The following is an 18,692-nucleotide window of genomic DNA, read 5'->3' as shown; positions in this document are numbered from 1 at the left end:
GGATTTCGGTAAATCCTGTCTAAAGGGAAAGAAAATAATCAGCCAAAGATCGTCCACAACGAGCTTAAAGCTTTCATTACCTCATCGCCGCTGGAAGTTGATAAACTTGATCGAGAACGCAAAAACGAGCCAGAAGAGAATCACAAAGCCGAGCATGACCGCAGCGCAGACCCCCACAAAGTCCTCCTCGAAGCCAAAGTAGTCCTTGAGAAACCTCTTGACGCTGATCTCGCCAAGGCTGCCACGAACAGTGATGACATCTTCCACGTCCCCGAGCTGCGACACCGTGAGCCCATACAGCGTCCAGCTGACCGGATCGATGTAGTAGAACCACACCCACCAGGCGGGCATCCTCCTCTTGGGGATGAAGAATCCCGAGAACAAGTTCCACACCGAGTAGAAGGCCGACGAGATCACCGACGCTAGCTGCTGCGAGGGAGTGAGTCCCACCGCCATCATCCCGTAGAAGGTGAAGTAGGCGAAGGTGAGGAACATGAAGAGCAAGTACCACAAGAACTTGGCCAGCGACAGCTCGAACTGGATCATCGCGTACGTGATCACCCCGTACAGCAGCGTCTGGACGAGGATATACGGCAGCTCGATGGCCCCCTGCGCGAACGCGTACGGGAGAGGCGAGTACATCCCCGCTGCTCGCTCACGGTAAAACACCGTTCGCTCGACGGCCACCACCGGCTGGACGCTGGACGAGTTGTTCACTCCCAAAAACACCACCGCTCCAAACAGGACTCCCATCACGTTGAAAACGTCCTGCTGCGTCTCTCGGTGCTTTCCCACCCCCCAGAAGATGGATCCAAAGATCAGAGCGCAGACGAACGTGAAGAAGAGCCTGACGACGTTGTAGTACGGGTTCCTCCAATACGTCAAGTGCTGCTTCCACAGGCAAGCTCGGCATTGGCCCCAAGTATCCAGCGCATAGTCCGTGGAGAAAGCCAAGGCCTTCGAGCCTGCTGCTGGAACTTTGAGTGACTCAATCAGACTCTCGGTTCTCTGGTACGAGGCCGAGCTCTTGAAGATGTCGGCGAAGTCTTTGCCGAGTCGGGCCTCCACTGCTGGACTGGAGATCTCAAGCATCCATGTCGCTGGATTGTAGCCTTCTTTCAGGGGGGGGACTCCGGGTATCGCCTCGAAGTAGTCCACCATAGTCTTCGAGTGTGGTCCAAGAGAGCCGACGTATATAGCTCTTCCACCGCGTTTCATCAGTAGCAGCTCGTCAAACGACTCGAAGATATCAATGCTCGGCTGGTGAATGGTGCACACAACTGTCCTTCCCGTGTCCACCGTGTTTCTTACAGTTCTCATGACGATCGCTGCCGCTCGAGCATCCAGACCCGAGGTTGGCTCGTCCATGAAGATGATGGAAGGATTTGCCACGAGCTCCACCGCTATTGTCAGCCTCTTTCTCTGCTCGGTAGACAGTCCGGACGTCCCTGGAAGTCCCAACAGCGAGTTCCTCAAACTTCCAAGTTCAACCAGCTCCATCACCTCTTCCACGAACGAGTACCTGGTTGCTGCATCAACTTCTCCCGGGAGACGAAGCCAGGCAGAATATATCAGCGACTCGTACACCGTCACCTGAGGCGAGTGGATGTCTGTCTGCTCTACGTAGCCGGAAATCCTTGCGAATGTTTTCTGGACCTTTGGAAAGCCAGAAATTCTGATATCCCCATCAATGTAGCCACCAGTTTTCCGGCCAGCGAGAACGTCCATCAGAGTCGTCTTCCCGGCTCCACTGACTCCAACAAGAGCTGTAAGAACACCAGGCCTGAAAGCACCGCTAACATCTCGAAGAAGCTGGAGCCTGTCCTCCGTCACGCCTTGAGCTTTCATCTCGGCCGGCATGTCGACAAAGTAACACACGTTGTGGAACGTGAGGGACAGTGGCTCGAATGGTAGAATCATCCCCTTAGCCTGGTCATTCAGCACTTCCATCTCCACCTCGTGAAACTCTTCATCGTCTTTTCCTTTTCCATCTTCGTCACTTGACGTCGCCTCCAAAACCTCCTCGATAACCACCGCTTGCGGCTTACGGATTGGATCGAAATACGAAAGGGCCAGAGTTCCCAGTAGCTGCAGCACTAGCGTGTAGCCGACAAGCACCACCACTCCTATCCAGTACCAGTAAGTATCCGGAAACAATCCTCGAGGCTCCAATATCTCCATATATATGTCACCCCACCTTGGAGCTCTGAACTCGTTGACTGCCAGTGCGTTCTCGGCATAAGAGAGTGGCGAAACCCAGTATCCCCATATCCACCACGCAGGAATGTGAGTCCTGTCGATGACGAAGCCTCCCAGCAGGAATACAATAAGGATGCCGAACGAGCCGAAAGTGTTGGCCACGATCATGTTCCTTCCAACTGCACCAATGAATCTAAACATCGCCAGTGCCATCTGGTGCATGAGTATGAGAAGAAACATGTATCGAAAGAACCTTCCTGGCTCTGGAGAAAGCCCGACCGTGTAGTAGACGATGCACGACCATATGACCCCCTCTATTATCGAGTAGGGAATCCTCAGTATCCAGTTTGGAAGCGAAAAAGCCCAGCCTGGGAAGAAGAGGTTGTCTCTCTGTTTGTAGAACACCGGGAGCCGCAGGACCGTGATAGACATCTCCGAGAAACCGTTGAACATCATGTGCACCAGAGCGTAGAACAGCGTCGCCAGGTAGAGGTTTGCGTCTGTCGCGTTGTCCGGATGGAGCCTCGTTCTTAGAAACAGTGTTCCCGCCACGAAGGCCATGAAGGCAACCTGAGCAGTCCTGAACGTGTACAAGAACCTGTTCCGCTTGATCAGCAGCCACTCTCGCTCCGTGCATGCCTTGAACATCTGCCACTTTGAAATGCCGTACTTGGTCTTCATCAGAGCTGCGGGGTGGCTAGAGTCTTTGTCGTATGGCGTTGCGAGATAAATGCTGAGATCTTGACCAACTTCAAAGTCCTTGAATGCCTTTGCAAAGGAAGGCACCGAGATGTACTTGTAAGGCCTGCTGTCATCAGACCAGTACTGCCGCTGGTCCTTCTTCGACGTCACCTCTTGAAGGAAATCAGCTACCGCTTTCCTCGGTGGCAACTTGAATCCCATGCTCTCGAAGAACTCTAGAATCCTGTCTCGTGGACCAAGGTAAACAATATGACCCTCGGACAGCAGCAAGACGTCGTCGAACAGCTCGAAAGTTTCCGGTGGCGGCTGGAGGAGAGCCATCAAAACCGTCGCTTCCAGGCAATGGACGAAGTTCCTCACGCACTTCACAATCTGGAACGTCGTGGAGCTGTCCAAACCTGTGGAGATCTCGTCCATCAAGAGCGTCTTCTTTGGACCGACGATCATCTCCCCGGTTGTCACGCGCTTCTTCTGTCCACCCGAGACACCCCTCAGCATATCACTTCCCACAACCGTGTCGGCACACACTTCCAGTCCCAGCATCTTCATGATATAGTTCGTCCGGACACTGTGCTTGGCCCCCTTGACGGCGCAAGCTTTCATGAAAGCATCGATGTAAGGATCCGGCCTTATGTGCGCCTCCTTCTCGCGACGAACGAGCTCCACCAGCATGTCATACGTGAACCCCACGCCCTGGCAGCGAGCAGCAAAGTCGAGAGTCTCGCGAACAGTAAGCTCTCCGATATGGTTGTCATCCTGGCTGATGTAAGACGCGGTTCTGCGAGCTTCAAAGTCCTGGAAGCTGTGTCCATTGTAGGTGATGGAGCCCGATGTCTTGAGGCTTGGATCCAGCTTTCCTGCTAGAGCTCGCAAGAGCGTCGACTTTCCAGACCCCGGCGGCCCCAGCAACAGCATCATTCTTCCCGGCTTCACCACCCCACTCACGTCCTTGAGGATCTGAATCTCTCGCTTCTTGGAAGCAAGAATGCCAGAGACTGAGAGAAATCCTTCGGCCAAGTTCCTGACGAAGTTGAAGAGCGTCGGCAGAGCCCGGGAGCCGACGTATGCATTGGCAGCGATGCAGAGGCTGGAAAACCTCACCTCGATCCGTGGGATTTGCACGCCGACGGCTTGAATCCTCTCGCGCAGCCTCGCCACCAGCCGCTCGTTGTCCTGCTCCGTGGTAGCAAACGCCTTCTCGAGGATTCTTTGCCGCTCCTGCGTGCTAAGCGAGCTCACATCCACGTACAGCCTCTTGTCCGCGTGATCTTGCCCCGCGCCTCCTGCCAGATCACACAGATTTCGATCAGAAGGGACCGATCGCGCAAGAATTCGGTCGAAATATCGCGAGAAAGCGATCCATCGACCAGGATTTCGATCAAGAAATCGCAAGAAGGACCGCTCTTACCTTCTTGACCCTCGATTTCCTCCAAGAATGCCGTGCGCAGGCGGCGATACGTCGGCAGCTTTTCCAACGCGGCCCAGAGTAGATCATCATCGGCAGCCCGCTCGCCAAAAGCGGAGCCGCCGCTGCCATCGTCATCGCGCCAGGATCGCCGCCCGCCATGCCGCTTCTCGAAATTGGAATCGCCGCCCAGCTCCCAGGGTCCAAGGCCCGAGGCCTCCGCCATCGCTCCTCCTCTCCTCCACCGCCCCTAAAAGAAATGTCTAGCTTTATAAAAGGGTGGCCATGCTCGGGAATATACCTCATGGCTGCGTCCTCGTTGTTATAAGTAGCGCGGTTCCACGGGCGCTACTCTCCCTCTTCTATTCACAGGGGAGAGGGAAAATCGCGCCAAGCAGACGTTGGCATGGAGAGATCTTTGACGAATATCACCCCTATAGACAACTGTCAACGTTAGACAGCAAAATATAAAAAAAAAAGTAGAAGGGGACCAATCTCTACTTTTGCGCGAGAGTGAACAAAAAGAGCAATCACAAAAAGAACTTGCGAAGAACGAGAGTGGGAAAGAACTTGGAAAGGGGACTTAGCTGCAAGGAGGGAAAAAAAATCCTCGCATTTTTTCCCATCCCATCTTGCAAGAACTTTGAATCGATGAGCGATCGGCGCCCGATCGCAATCGCGATCGGATAAACCCTAAGATACAAAACACCGCTTTGCCGCCTAGAAAAAATCTAGCACACAAGGCACAACCTCACGAACAGCCGTCTTAGCTCAGCCGGTAGAGCGCGTGGCTTTTAACCACGTGGTCGTGGGTTCGATCCCCACAGACGGCGCCCAATCGTGCATTGGCGGTTCGATTCTGTCTAAACAGTGGCTTTTAACCTCTTTGTCGTGGGTTCGACTCCGACCACGTACTTTTAATGGTCTCCTAGGTAACCTTACATTTTCTCAGCGCTTCTATTGAAGTACAAACACCACACACACACACCCACATACGCAAATCAAAGGCACACTCTTGGTGACAACACCACTCCACAGAAAGAGTCCCCAGTTCCAATCATAAGTACACTCATCCCTCTTCCAAGAGTTCCAAGAGACCAGGAGTGAAAACTAGGGCTGGGATCGTGTTTACATTGTTAGGTGATGGTCAATCGCTACAAGTTATATATAAGCACAATGTTTCCAGGCATGTTTCCTTACATCTCACTTCCCTTCGCTTTGATTGCTCCATTTGAGTGCTTGGTTGTTTGCTTCTTCTTTAGCTCGGGAGAAGATCATCAATGGCTCGCAAGCCCAATGGAGTGGCAAACGTACTCGCCATTGGCACCGCCGTACCGCCCACATCCTTCCCCCAGAGCAGCTACCCCGAGTACTTCTTCCGTGCGACCAAATCCACTGACAAGCCCGAGATGATGCAAAAGTTCCAAAGAATCTGTAAGATTTTGCCTCGCCTTTTGATCACAAATGCGCGCGCTTTGGGCATTTGCTGTTTCTCTAACTTTAGTTGGATCTCTTCCAGGCGATCGATCTGGAATCAAGAAGCGCCACTTCTATCTCACCAGCGAGATACTCGAAAAGAACCCAGAGATCTGCAGCTACATGGGCGCATCACTGGATGCCCGGCAGGAGATCGGCGTGCGCGAGGTGCCCATGCTGGCCAAGGAGGCAGCGAGCGCCGCGATCGCGGAATGGGGGCAGCCCAAGTCGGCCATCACGCACCTCGTCCTGGGCACCACCAGCAGCATCGACATGCCGGGCGCCGATTTCCAGCTCCTCAAGCTCCTGGGCCTCCGCCCCAGCGTGAAGCGCGTGATGATCTACCAGCAGGGCTGCTTCGCCGGCGGCACGGTGCTGCGCATCGCCAAGGACCTCGCGGAGAACAACGAGAACGCGCGGGTGCTGGTCGCGTGCAGCGAGATCACCGCCGTCACCTTTCGCGCGCCGTCGGACAAGCACCTGGACGGGCTCGTCGGATCCGCGCTGTTTGGCGATGGCGCCGCGGCGCTCATCGTCGGCGCGGATCCCAGGCCGGGGATCGAGAAGCCCCTGTTCGAGATCCACTCGGCAATCCAGACGGTCCTTCCCGAGAGCGATGGGGCGATCCTGGGACACCTCCGCGAGTGCGGCCTCGTCTTCCACCTCCTCAAGGACGTCCCTGGGATCATTGCCAAGAACCTGGGCAAGGTGCTTGGGGGGATGCTGGATCGCGCGGGGGTGGCGAGCTACAACGATCTCTTCTGGGTGGTGCATCCGGGAGGCCCCGCGATCCTGGATCAGATGGTGGCGAGGCTGCAGCTGGACGAGGAGAAGATGCGCGCGACGCGCCAGGTGCTGGCGGACTTTGGAAACATGTCGAGCTCGTCGGTGCTGTTCGTGCTGGAGGAGATGAGGAAGGGATCGACGCGGGCGGGCATGAGGAGCACCGGCGAGGGATGCGATTGGGGCATCATGCTTTGCTTTGGGCCGGGGCTCACAGTGGAGGCGTTGCTGCTCAAGAGCACCGCAGTTTGAAAGGGAATATACTTGATCTAAAATAAAGGCTAATCGTTTATTCGTTTGAAAGAAAATATGCTCATTCTAAAATAAATGGATTTAGGGCTCGTTTGAAATTAAGTCAAAGGAGGTAAATTTTCTCTTAATCAATGTCTGATACTTCTTTCTTATCAGATAGGTTCATTGAAGCTGTCTCCTTTCTCGATGTGATTTGAAGAACTTTAGATGCCATATGTAAATTCTTTAGGGATCCGGAAGAGGAGAATAAAAGAAATGCTCAATTTTGTGAATCAGCCTTGCAAGCAGCGAGAAAGCCAATCTAGATTAATCCGTTGGAAGCTCATTCTGGTGTTTGGAGAAGTGTACCAAAGCCTTGGCCCATTGATCGAAAGAAGATTCGGCTAGCTTCCATCTTTCCTACAAACAGCGACCATTGCAAAGAAGACGGTGTGAGCGAGCGCCAATGTCACATTGACGAAATCCTAGGGTTCCATTTGTAGCCGTCCGATCCAAACGGTCACATGAAACTTTTATTCCTGGGGCATTTTAACCCTTTTTTAATCAAAGGAGGCTTTTGGCGTGAGCTTAGGGTTTTCAGCTATGGCGAGGGACAGGGATGTTGTCTCGCTAGGGCTGGGAATCGTCGGAGCAGCGGTGGCCGGGGCGGCAGCGGGATATATGCTCGGAAGATCGGAGTCTCAGCTGGCCAAGTCGATCTCGGAGGCTAGTCGCACTGCTTCTGAGGTGGGAGATAAGATCGCTCTGTCCTTCGACAAAGGCATCGAGAAGATCACTCTGTCCTTCGACAAAGGCGTGGACAAAGTCGCGGCTTCTTTTGACAGAGGTGTCGCGTCGTTCGACCGCAGCATTGTGTCCTTTGATCGCGCCATTGACACCGTGGGGTCGTGGAAGATCCCGAAGAACGGCTGCAAGTTCTCGCTATGCCCATTGGTGATGATCCCGAACGAAGATCCTTAGATGGATTTGCGGAGCAATAGACGGTGTGATCCGCAGCGGAAGCGCAAGCAAGCAAGAGCTGCCGGCGAAGCGGCCTGGCTGTGACAACGAAGCGAGCGATCAGTTTTTACTTCTTCCTTTCGTTCCTTCTTTCTTTCTGTTTTTGATGACGCGATTTGAGTCGGATGACACTCTTGTATAGATTCTTTCTGCGAAGGATGCCAATGTAGATCGATTTACCGGGGCGGAAATCCTTTGCGGGTCTTCTCACGTTTGCGTTTAGTTGAAAGGCTTGTTCTTTTGTTTCTCTTCTTTCCCAGGCTTTCCAGGTACCAGCCATTCGCAAGTCATGGTCCGAGGTAGAAGTTTTCTCTCTTTTCTCCAATTTTTTTTCCCTTACATTCGTTTTGTCTGGTTCACTCTCAGGCATGGTTGGCGCAACTTCGCAGGATGCTTTTGCTTCATCCAGATGAGCTCGCGAAATGGTTCTCCTGCCTAAGGTGAAAAGTCTTCAACAATTGCTTTCATCTGCTTTCTTATCAGATGGATCCTCAAAAACTCCTTCCTTTCTAAAGGTATGTAGAACAACTGTACATGCATTTCTAAATCCTTTTCGGGCAGGCGACCAAAGCCATCTCCAAACTGTCCCCGTAAGCTTGTGTACAATTTTTTTCTGGTAGAGGACCGGGAGAGGAGACAAAAATGCTCAACCCCGAGAAGCTCGTAAGCTCGTTCTTTGCAAGTATTGCATCACAAGTTTCCTAACAGGTCTTTCAAGGAAAGCTCGTGATCTGGCTCTTCCAGCGAATGTACCGGATCACTCTGGTGACAGTCTTCGAGGCGTCTTGGCAACTAAGAACATAGTAAGAGAATTCACGCTTTTCTTAGGACCATGTATCAAAAGTGTGAGAGTCTGAACGATGCTTGCTTGGTTTCCAGAAGAGTGGAACCAGTGTAGACCTCTGGAGTCTCGGCTTTGGAAGAGTGACAGGATATGGAGGACCCTCACTGTCTCTTGGGCATCTCTTTGTCAAGGATGATGCATGAGGATGGCCAGGATTCAGCTCCAAAACTCCAGCCAACGTTGGGATCAGCCTTGCAAGCAGCGAGAAAGCATCTCCAGTCCAGATGAAACGGCATGTTGGCGATGGGATCTTCGGCAGTCAACTGTTATGCTGCTTGGTGATCTTGGTCACTTGACGCATCGAGATTATGAGTAGCATTTTTATCATGTATGGGAAGTTTGAGACTCAGTCTAAATGATGCTTGTTTGTGTTCCAGATATCCGGCACTGTATAGTTTTCTTTCCTTTTCTGGTAGAGGAGCGGAAGAGGGAGAAAAAAAAAATGCTCAACCCCGAGAAGATGTCCTTCTCTGCAAGTACAAGTTCTATCAAGGATCCGGCTCCAGCGAATGTAGCGAGAGGAGTGGATCACTCTGGTGACAATCTTCGAGGCCTCTTGGCAACCATGGTAAGTGATGTAGTTTCCTCAGGACCATGTATAAGAGTCTAAACGATGCTTGTTTGGTGTTCAGGAGAGTGGAACAATCTGGAGTCTCGGCTTTGGAAGAGTGACAGGTTAAGCTCTAGAGCTTTGGAGCTGATTCGATCAATGACCAAAGCCTTGACACATCCATCGATGGAGAAAGCAAACTCGGCCACCTTCCATCAACTCAACGAAAGCAAGCCTCGTCTGGGAGAATCTCCATGGATCCTGAGAGCGTGAGAGAGAGCACACGGTCGCCATACATCAAAATGACGTTCAGGCATTCCCACAAGCTGCGCGTAGCAGTGACCAGCATCGGCTTGATCGATCGCGTGCAAGCGGAGATCACATTGATATCAATTTACTTGGATTCAAATAGCTCACACATCTAGAGATTACAAGTTCCTCTCATTAAAAATCTCTTTGGCCTCCGCTAGGAACGCCATGATCTCGAAAAAAACACAAAAAACGTAAATAACTGCGCAGCCGGGGAATCGAACCCCGGTCAGTACCGTGGGAGGGTACTATGATACCACTACACCAGCTGCGCCTCATAATAATTAATTTGGTTTATCTTAGTTGACTTTCTATTACGTTTGCCCTTATCAAATTAGGGCGCCCGAGAAATGGGATCCTTGCAAGGTAGGAAGAATGGAATCCTCGTCGTCGTCGTCTCGCTGCTGGCAGTGGCGAGATTATCCACCACCGCTGCATCGGGCTCGGAGCTTGTGTCAGCGCTGTGCAACTCGGCGCTCTACTCTTTCGGCGATCCGTTTGGCAAGAACCTGGGCCTTGTGCTGGATGATCTCCTCGGCACCACACCCAGGCGCGACTTCAAGGACTACACCGCCATCTCGCCCAGGCCCTTCCGCTTCGTCTACGGCCATGCCAAGTGCCGCCACGCCTTGAGCGCGGGCGAGTGTGGCGTTTGCCTCAAGGGCGTGGCCGCGGCTCTGGCGGATCAGTGTGGCAATGCCGTCGGCGGCCGCGCTATGTTTGTGGATTGCTTCATGAGATACGAGGCGTACCCCTTTGGAGACGAGGAGCCGGCTTGGAGCATATCTTAGGCTAAAGATCTCTTTCCATTGTAATGACGAGTAGAAAATTATGAGAGAAAAAGAAAAAAGTTCCGTGGCTCACATTATCTTACTTAGAACTAAACTCTCACAGAAATTGACAAACCTTTTGGCATTCTTCACGTGAAAAGTAATTGCTTTCAGAAGGAAAAAAAAAGTGAAGGAAATTGTTATAAAGAGTAAGACGGAAATTGGCAATTTTCCAAAAGAAAAAAGAAAGTGAAAAAGATTTACGAAATTTATATATGTATTTTGTAATTAAATTAACTTTTATAAGTGTTTTGGATTGTATTGGGTCAGCCTTAAAATGATAATATAATAATTGAAAAGATTACAAATTTTTATTTTTTCCATTAGGATTAAAATATAGTTTGATATATTTAACACAAACACAAACATGTTACAAATCATAACAATACAATTATGTTTAAATCTTTTATAACCTTTACTTAAATAAAGTATTTGTTTCTTATTTCAATTTCCACTTTAAATGATAGTTGTAAATTAGTTTTATTATTGCAATATAATGCATCACCATAAATAATTTATTAGTATTACTTTTTAAATAGTTGATTTATAAATTAATTTTCTCATTCATGAATTGTTTAGTTTTATTATATTTGAATAGTCTTTTTTTACCATGCTAAATTGTAAATCATAATAATTTTTTTAAATATTATTAGAAAAACAATTTTAGCAAAGCTAATATAAATCCTTAAAGATATTTAAACACAATAAGTTAATTTATTGGTACATCCTAATATATCAAATTTAAAAAGCCTTATAGTTAAGAAACTTTTCATTTAAGAAATGAACAATTTAGACAATAGATGTTTATTATAACTCACTTAAATTTATTTTTAAAATCCTCTCTTTTTTTATGTATAGGTTGATAATGGTAATAAAATTATATTAATCCTGTAATTATCGTAAAGTGAATGACATCCAACTATTAATTTATAAAGTGAAAATTTTAATTAAATCAAACTTTTATAAACATATTGTCATTAAACTATCTCGGATAGAATATCCAAAACTTTGGTACAAAACGAATATTCACCAGGCGTACTGCCGGGTTCACGTTCCAAGCTTTGATTTTCAACAGGAGTCAGTATAGAGTTGCAGAGAGAGCTGCAATTGCCAAGTATTCTCTGTGCAACTTCCTTCACATCTCAGGACTCCTTTTTGTTTTCCACTGCCCCCCTTTCCAATCTACAAGACCAAGCTCCTACAAAAGCTTTAAATGCCTAGTAGAGTTCCCCCCCACATAACTTGTTTGTTTTTGCTCTTTTGTTTTCATTTCTTTGTTTCTGTTATTTTCTGGGAGAGAAAAAAGATCTTGGGTGACAAAATGAAGAGGAGCAGTGCACTGCTTTCAATCTTTCTCGCAGTTGCTCCGGTGCTCATCGTCGCCGAGATCGCGATTTCCCCTCGCCTCGCCACTGACTTCTACGTGAGATCCTGCCCGGAGCTCCCTAGCATTGTGCGGCGCGTCATTGCGGCCAAGTTTGCGCAGACGCCAGTGGCCGCGGCTGGGACGCTGCGGATCTTCTTCCACGATTGCATGGTTGAGGTAAAACAGCCTTGCGGATCGTTCCTGTTCTTGGCTTGGCGCATTCTAAAAGCTTAACTTTGTTTCTTCGAAAGGGGTGTGATGCCTCAGTGCTAGTCGCGTCCACTCCGAGCAACAAGGCTGAGAAGGATGCCGAGGTCAACCTCTCCTTGCCTGGCGATGGATTTGACGCGGTGATCAAGGCCAAGGCCGCGGTGGAATCAAAGTGCCCCGGCGTTGTCTCCTGTGCCGACATTCTTGCTTTGAGCACCCGAGAGCTCGTCGTCCTGGTAAGAAACTGAGAGACAACATCTTCAAGTTCGCAAAGCTTCCGTTTTTCTACAGATTGGAGGGCCCTCTTGGGAAGTTCGTCTTGGTCGGAGAGATGGCACGGTCTCGAAAGCTTCCAGAGTTCCTGGAAATCTCCCCATGCCAAACATGACAGTGGCGGAGCTAACTTCGCTCTTCGCCTCCAAAGGCCTCTCTCTCCAGGACATGGTGGCGCTCACCGGTATGAACTCCTTCCCTTTCACTCCAATCCTATACCTGATATCATACGCTCAAGACAATTCAAAGCTTCTCAGAACATTTGCCTTTTTTTTTCCAAGCATTTTTTCCTCGCTCCGTGCTAGTCAATCGAGAGATCATTCACGCTTGGGTTAGCATCCATACATCCCGGAACAATAAAACCATTCCCACGATCTTACATGACATAAATTCTTTCTCTACATTCTTGTACTGCTGACACCTGCAGTCCTCGATCGATCGATCGATGGATGCATTTATTCCATCCCAGGAGGAGGCCACACCGCTGGATTCGCGCACTGCAACCAATTCATGGACCGCATTTATGGAACCATCGATTCCACCATGAATCCCTCCTACGCCGCCGAGCTCCGCCAGGCGTGCCCGAGGGGCCCGAGTCTGGATCCAACCCTGGTCACGCACCTCGACCCCTCCACGCCCGACCTCTTCGACAACGCCTTCTTCAAGAACACACTGTACGGGCGAGGATTGCTGCGCTCCGACCAGGCCCTCTTCTCCACCTCCAACTCTTCCGCGAGGCCGCTCGTCAATCTCTTTGCTGGATCGCAGCCGCGATTCTTCGAGGCGTTCGCCGTCGCCATGGACAAGCTCGGCGGCATTGGCGTCAAGACGGGAGGACAGGGAGAGATCCGCCGGGATTGCGCTGCCTTCAACCATGCCTGATTAGTTCATGCATAAGTGTAGTCTTAATAACAAAAGTAATCTATTACCTTATGGATGGAAATGTTGACTAGAAAACATAAAATGTTGCTGCTAGGAATAATGGTGACAAAATGTTATATTTAGGGCTAAACAGAGCCCCCTGTTTCTAGGGCTTTGTTGATTCGAACAGAGAAAAAGAGAATAACCATGCCAGAAATCGACAAGAATGGCTGATATCACACTACATGGATCGTTTTGATCGAATCGTCCTACTCTCAGACCTCGGCGCGCTCAAACCATTTCTCCATTCGATCCGATGCTCCTCCTGGCGACGATGGCGACGATACCCGCCCCCAGTTCCTCTCCACGGTACGCTCCATTCCTCCCTCCCCTCCTCCTCCTCCTCGTCATCACCATCGCCAAGCTCGCGCTCTCCAGCCAAGACTACAACGAGCACGACCAGCTGGGCTACAAGTGCTCCGACTCTCCATTTTTCTCCTCCTGCCCAGCGCAGCTCGTGTTCCTCGCCAAAAAGGGTCGATCTCTCCAAGATATCTCCGACCAATTCAAGGCACCAGTCCCGGACATCCTATCCTCGAACCCCCCGGATTCGATCAACGCCACCTTCTCGATCGATCAGCTCCTGCTCGTGCCAGTCCCCTGTTCTTGCAACTCCACCACCAACAGATCCTCCGCCACCGTCAGCTACAAAGTCCGCCCCGGCGACACTTACTTCTCCATCGCCAACGATGTCTTCCACTTCCTCACCACCGATACCACCATCGAGGCCTCCAATCCCGGGATGATCCCCACGCAACTCGCGGTTGGCAGCCAGATCCAGGTGCCGCTGCGCTGCGCCTGCTCGGATCGAGTTGGCCTCCGCCTCGTCACGTACGTGCTGGGCGACGTTGATCGATCGCCCTCGGTCGCGAGCGTGGACGCCGAGCTCGGGGTCGATGAGAAGGAGCTGCTGGAAGAGAACCGGCTCCAGAACACGAAGCTCCAGCCAGGAACAACGCTGCTGGTTCCCGTGAGAGATGGTTCCACGCTCAAACTGCCGGCCGTGCCGGCGCCACCGCCACCGCCAGCTGATGCTCCAGCGATCCCCCCGAAGCGGAATGGCTCCGAGTGGAAGTTCTATCTCGGGATCACGAGTGCCGCGGTGGGGTTCTTCCTCCTGTTCCTCACTGCCATCTCCGTGGTCGTGCTCAAGCGGCGCCGCAAGGTGGCGGGGAAGATGGTGTCCGACACTATCGTTCTCCCCAGCCAGGATCACAAGCTCTTGTCGCCGCCGTTCTTCTCGCCCAAGAACTCGTCCACTCGACCCAACGGCGCCAAGCTCAGCATGCCCGACGTGCTCGACGCGGTGAAGCCGACCTGGTACTCGCTCCAGGAGATCCGCGACGCCACCGGCGACTTTGATCCGGCTGCCAGGATCCCGGGCTCCTCGTCCATGTACGTGGCTGTTCTTCGCGGGACCAAGGTGGCGATCAAAAAGGCCGAGGACGGCACCACCAGCACCCGGGTTCTCTGCCGCGTCCACCACGCCAATCTCATCGCGCTCGTCGGCGCTTGCCACGACGAGGACACGAACCAGACGTTCCTCGCGTATGAGTTTGCCGAGAATGGATCGCTTCGCAAATGCCTTGCTGCCGCTCGACGATCTTCGCTAGATGGTGGTGATCCCTCCTCTCGAAAATCGTCGCCAACTGGTGCTTTCACTGCTGCTCCTCTCGATCGCGGAGTTATCCTTGGCTGGAAGATGAGGCTGGCGATCGCGCTGGATGTGGCCAGGGGGCTCGAGTACCTCCACAACTACGCGCGGCCGGGCTTTGTCCACAAGAACATCCGGAGTAGCAACGTTCTTCTCGACGCAGCGTACCAGGCCAAGATCTCCAGCTTCCAAAAGGCGAAAGAATCGGAGAAATTCCTCGGCCCCAGCGCTCCAACCGAGGATCTTAGCACCACGATCGCCATCGACAGCCATAGCCAGGGCTACAAGGCCCCGGAGTACCTCCTCCACGGCACCGTCACCACCAAGATCGACGTCTTCGCGTTTGGCGTCGTGCTGCTGGAGCTCCTGACGGGGTTGGAGCCGATAATCCAGCCATCGGAGCTGCGTTCTTGGAAGAGGAAGGGCCTCCCATCCGGGAAGATCAATCCGGTGTTCCTGTACGAGGCGATTTACTCCGACTTGGACCGGGAGGCTGATTCCCTGCTGGATTGGATCGATCCGGCGCTGCTAGAGGCAAGTGACCCTGATTTCTCGGTCCAGAATGCCGCGACGCTGGCATTCCTGGCGAGGACTTGCCTGGAGATGGATCCAAAGAAGCGGCCGACGATGCGGGATCTCGCGTGGGCGCTCTCCCAAATGCGAGACTCTCCTCCAGTTTGACCTAAAATAAGTTTAGGGTTCTAGCGCGCAAGGGTTTAAGGAAAGAAAGAAAATGCACTCTTCGATCGGGCTCCTCCCCCCTCCCCCGATTTCTTCCTCCAAGAAGCGCTGGATGATGGCGCCATCGCCGCCCTGCTGCTGCGATGTCCTCTCGCGCCTCTCAGTGAGCGCATTTCGCTCGGATTATTCTATGGAGGAGCCGCCGATCGATCACGAGGTGAGAATGCCGCAGTTTCCAGGAGCGAGGAGGTTCGTGGACACAGGGCAGCAGTGTGCAACGGGAAAGATTGCTAGAAATTCGTCCCGGCGGCCGCAAAAGCCACCGGGAAGGAAAGAGTGGGAGAGTCAGACAGGGAAAAACTCTCCCAGAGCGAGAAAACAGCACAGTGCTCACGTTTCTTCGATTCTCGCGGCTCTAGCAGAGAGAAATTCCTCCGTCTCCTTGGTGCTGGATCGAGCCGGCAGGCTGGAGAGTCGAGAGCTATCGAGAATTCTCAGCGAGCAGCGTGACTGGAGGAAGGCGATCGAGGTTTTCAGCTGGTTCCAGCGGCAAGACAACTACGAGGCCAACGTCTTTCTCTACAACATCTTGCTTAGAACACTGGGCAGGGCCGCGAAGTGGGAGCTTCTCCAAAAGTACTGGAGTGAAATGCTTGGCGAGCGAGTCCCCCCGACGATCTTCACGTACAGCATCTTGGTGGACGTTCACGGACGAGCAGGCATGAAAGACGAGGCCATTCGTTTCTACCGGCATATGATCGAGAGTGGAGTGGAGCCGGACGAAGTCATGGTGAGCACTTATATGAATCTCCAGCGAAGATTTGGAGACTTGGAAGAGGCCGAGAAGGCGTTCTGGGGGCTCTTCTCGGAGAACTTAGTGGATGGCACCACGAAGAGGCCTGAGAATCCAGAGACTTTCAACACCATGATAAGTTTCTACGGCGAGCACGCGAAGTTTGCCGAGGCGTCCAAGGTTTTCGCGGAGATGATGAAGGCCGGGGTGGAGCTCACTACTGTTACTTTCAACGCGATGATCCACGTCTATGGGAAAGCTGGCCGGACCAGAGAAGCCGAGCTGCTAGTGACCAAGATGAAGCAGCGGAAGGATTGCTGCCCGGACGTCGCGACTTACAACTCCCTGATCGAGATGTACGTGAAGAACGACAAGCTGGAGCTTGTTTCCGGGTGCCTGGAGAGAATGCGCGACTCTGGAGTGTCCCCGGATCAAGTGACTTTCAGGACGCTTATCAGTGCCTACGCTGCAAACAACGTCGTCTGGAAGGCCGAGGCTCTTGTCCAAGAGATGGAAGGCTCCGGGTTTTTCATAGACCAGGCGATGTACACCGTGATGATCGCCATGTATGTCCGAGCTCGAGACGTCTCGAAGGCCGAGTCGGTGTTTCGTTTCCTCCATTCTCGGGGAGGATTGGAAGTCAGCACCTATGTCGGGGTGATGGACGTTTACGCCGAGCACAAGTGCCTGGACCAAGCACGGGAAGTTTTCGAGCTCGCCAAGAACGCGGGCTTGAAGACTCCATCGCTATACAACGTGATGATGAAAGCTTACGGCGCTTGCGACCGGTTTACCGACGCTGTGACCGTTTTCGAAGCTATGGAGAAAGATGGAGCGAGTCCCAACGAAGCGTCTTTCAACTCACTGATACAGCTCCTCTGCAAAGGGAGACTTTTGGAGATCTTGCAAAGAGTTTTGGTGCTCGTGAAGGCAGCGGGATTCAAGCCAAGCCTGGCTTCGTGCTCCTCGGTTGTCAGCTTCTACGGCGACATGGGACGGGTCAGAGAAGCCGAGAGGGTGTTCAAGGAAATGCTAGCATCCGGTGTTGAGGCGGACGTTATCTGCTACAGTGCCTTGCTCAACGCGTATGCCGAAGCAGGATTCGCGAGAGAGGCACAGCAGACGCTCGACAGCCTCAAAGCCGCTGGCTTTGTCCCGGACACGATCGTGTACACGTCGATGATGAAGCTCTACAGTAACTTGGGACTTACAGCGGAGGCCGAGAAGATCTACGAGGAAATAAGCAGGCTAAGCCCGGACGTTTTCGCGGCCAACACGATGCTCAACCTCTACATCAAGTCTGGAATGTTTACGGAGGCCGAGCAGCTCTTTCGAGCCATGCAGCGCGGGAAGCCAGGACTTAACGAAGTGGCTTGCACGATGATGCTCAAGCTCTATAGGGAGGCCGGGAAGATCGAGCAAGGACTGGACGTCGCCAGGGTCATGTCGAGGCGCTTCCTCATCACGGACGCTCGGGCTTTCAATGGCGTCATAGCCATGTACGTGAAGGCCGGGCTGATGAGAGAAGCACTGGAGGCTCTCAAGGAGATGAGGCGAGCCGGGCTGGTCCCGAGCAGGAGCACCTTTAGCTGCTTCGAGGAGATTTTGGAGAGAGCTGGAATGGTTCCTGGAGAGTTCATCCAGAGGCTCGAGCAAAGCAGCACGAGCCTGGAGACGATGGTGGTGCTAACTTTGCTCTACGCACAAGCCGGGATGAGCGACGAGGCCGCCGAGATCGCGTTCGCCATCCAGAGGGCCGAGAGAGACGAGGGACTCTCGCTCGGCGTGGACGCTTACAACGCGCTGATTTACTCGTTTGGAAAGGCTGGGAAGCTGGACGTGGCGCTCCAAGTTTACTCGCGGATGAAGGCTAGGGGTGTGGAGCTCAACGAAGCGAGCTATGGGAGCGTGATCGCTGCCTACGGGAAAGTCGGGCTTTTGGAAGGCGTTGGGAGGATGTTTAGGAGGCTCAAGGAGTGTGGCTTCCAGCCGAGCCCCGCAACTTATAGGACAGTTTTGGAGGTTTATAGAGAAGCTGGACGGATGGATCTGGCAAGTATGGTGGCGCAGGAGTTTCACTTCTCAGAGTATGTGAGGCAAGGAATGCACCAAGGAGACACGTTTGAACAGGAATTATAAACATAGATAGACAGATCATACCATGAAACATTTAGAATATATAAATATTTTCAAATTTTTGAAGTAATTTAGATGCTTGTTCCGTAATTTTTTTTAATAAGAATTTGACATTCAAACATAAGTATAAGCTTTTAAACCGTTATTAATTATTGTATTAGTTTATATTATAATAAAAAATGTATGCTTTTGCATATTAATTGTAAAAATTAAAATTTTTTGTTTATATCATGTAGCCACAAAAATTAGTAAATCACCAAATATGTTTTATCATCCATTTTAATATAATGATTTGTTGGAATGTTATTG

The 18,692-nt window shown here is 51.7% G+C and overlaps 6 protein-coding genes, 1 long non-coding RNA gene and 2 other non-coding genes across 9 annotated transcripts; 7 read left to right on the top strand and 2 right to left on the bottom strand.

The window, feature by feature from the left end:
• Positions 1 to 14: 14 nt before the first annotated feature.
• Positions 15 to 4,532, bottom strand: LOC9662495 (ABC transporter G family member 31). Its single transcript, XM_024681165.1, has 2 exons — positions 4,310 to 4,532; positions 15 to 4,184 (listed from the first exon to the last, which is right to left on the bottom strand). The coding sequence occupies exons 1-2, from the start codon at positions 4,530 to 4,532 to the stop codon at positions 82 to 84; spliced, it is 4,326 nt and encodes a 1,441-aa protein (XP_024536933.1). The 3' UTR covers positions 15 to 81.
• Positions 4,533 to 5,066: 534 nt separating this feature from the next.
• Positions 5,067 to 5,139, top strand: TRNAK-UUU. Its single transcript has one exon. It is a non-coding gene; the product is annotated as a tRNA-Lys (tRNA).
• Positions 5,140 to 5,586: 447 nt separating this feature from the next.
• LOC9662494 (chalcone synthase) lies at positions 5,587 to 6,839 on the top strand. Its single transcript, XM_002962129.2, has 2 exons — positions 5,587 to 5,740; positions 5,826 to 6,839. The coding sequence occupies exons 1-2, from the start codon at positions 5,587 to 5,589 to the stop codon at positions 6,815 to 6,817; spliced, it is 1,146 nt and encodes a 381-aa protein (XP_002962175.1). The 3' UTR covers positions 6,818 to 6,839.
• A 1,646-nt stretch (positions 6,840 to 8,485) lies between these two features.
• Positions 8,486 to 9,621, top strand: LOC112347486. The gene is made up of 3 exons (XR_002992780.1): positions 8,486 to 8,619; positions 8,696 to 9,228; positions 9,293 to 9,621. It is a non-coding gene; the product is annotated as an uncharacterized LOC112347486 (long non-coding RNA).
• Positions 9,622 to 9,722: 101 nt separating this feature from the next.
• Positions 9,723 to 9,793, bottom strand: TRNAG-CCC. The gene has a single exon. It is a non-coding gene; the product is annotated as a tRNA-Gly (tRNA).
• Positions 9,794 to 9,848: 55 nt separating this feature from the next.
• LOC9662493 (antifungal protein ginkbilobin-2) lies at positions 9,849 to 10,441 on the top strand. The gene has a single exon (XM_002962128.2). The coding sequence runs from the start codon at positions 9,870 to 9,872 to the stop codon at positions 10,308 to 10,310; it is 441 nt and encodes a 146-aa protein (XP_002962174.1). The 5' UTR covers positions 9,849 to 9,869; the 3' UTR covers positions 10,311 to 10,441.
• A 1,229-nt stretch (positions 10,442 to 11,670) lies between these two features.
• On the top strand, positions 11,671 to 13,114 carry LOC9662492 (peroxidase 65). Its single transcript, XM_002962127.2, has 4 exons — positions 11,671 to 11,892; positions 11,967 to 12,161; positions 12,217 to 12,382; positions 12,668 to 13,114. Exons 1-4 carry the CDS (start codon positions 11,671 to 11,673, stop codon positions 13,078 to 13,080), a joined length of 996 nt encoding a protein of 331 aa, XP_002962173.1. The 3' UTR covers positions 13,081 to 13,114.
• An 84-nt stretch (positions 13,115 to 13,198) lies between these two features.
• On the top strand, positions 13,199 to 15,470 carry LOC112347719 (lysM domain receptor-like kinase 4). Its single transcript, XM_024679062.1, has one exon. The coding sequence runs from the start codon at positions 13,376 to 13,378 to the stop codon at positions 15,452 to 15,454; it is 2,079 nt and encodes a 692-aa protein (XP_024534830.1). The 5' UTR covers positions 13,199 to 13,375; the 3' UTR covers positions 15,455 to 15,470.
• A 95-nt stretch (positions 15,471 to 15,565) lies between these two features.
• Positions 15,566 to 18,504, top strand: LOC9662490 (pentatricopeptide repeat-containing protein At3g23020). Its single transcript, XM_002962125.2, has one exon. The coding sequence runs from the start codon at positions 15,567 to 15,569 to the stop codon at positions 18,384 to 18,386; it is 2,820 nt and encodes a 939-aa protein (XP_002962171.2). The 5' UTR covers position 15,566; the 3' UTR covers positions 18,387 to 18,504.
• The last annotated feature ends 188 nt before the right edge of the window (positions 18,505 to 18,692 follow it).

Source organism: Selaginella moellendorffii, unplaced genomic scaffold, assembly GCF_000143415.4.
Source record: "Selaginella moellendorffii unplaced genomic scaffold, v1.0 SELMOscaffold_1, whole genome shotgun sequence".
In the NCBI taxonomy this organism is placed as follows: Eukaryota; Viridiplantae; Streptophyta; class Lycopodiopsida; order Selaginellales; family Selaginellaceae; genus Selaginella; species Selaginella moellendorffii.
The sequence above is the reverse complement of the archived record's forward strand: the minus strand, read 5'-3'. Positions and strand labels throughout refer to the sequence as shown.

Coding starts and splice junctions, on each gene's coding strand:
- LOC9662495 (XM_024681165.1), bottom strand. CDS start 4,532: ATGGCGGAGGCCTCGGGCCTTGGACCCTGGGAGCTGGGCGGCGATTCC. Junction 4,185..4,309: donor GGAAATCGAGGGTCAAGAAG/GTAAGAGCGGTC, acceptor GTGATCTGGCAG/GAGGCGCGGGGCAAGATCAC.
- LOC9662494 (XM_002962129.2), top strand. CDS start 5,587: ATGGCTCGCAAGCCCAATGGAGTGGCAAACGTACTCGCCATTGGCACC. Junction 5,741..5,825: donor GCAAAAGTTCCAAAGAATCT/GTAAGATTTTGC, acceptor GATCTCTTCCAG/GCGATCGATCTGGAATCAAG.
- LOC9662493 (XM_002962128.2), top strand. CDS start 9,870: ATGGGATCCTTGCAAGGTAGGAAGAATGGAATCCTCGTCGTCGTCGTC.
- LOC9662492 (XM_002962127.2), top strand. CDS start 11,671: ATGAAGAGGAGCAGTGCACTGCTTTCAATCTTTCTCGCAGTTGCTCCG. Junction 11,893..11,966: donor TCCACGATTGCATGGTTGAG/GTAAAACAGCCT, acceptor TTTCTTCGAAAG/GGGTGTGATGCCTCAGTGCT. Junction 12,383..12,667: donor GGACATGGTGGCGCTCACCG/GTATGAACTCCT, acceptor ATTCCATCCCAG/GAGGAGGCCACACCGCTGGA.
- LOC112347719 (XM_024679062.1), top strand. CDS start 13,376: ATGCTCCTCCTGGCGACGATGGCGACGATACCCGCCCCCAGTTCCTCT.
- LOC9662490 (XM_002962125.2), top strand. CDS start 15,567: ATGATGGCGCCATCGCCGCCCTGCTGCTGCGATGTCCTCTCGCGCCTC.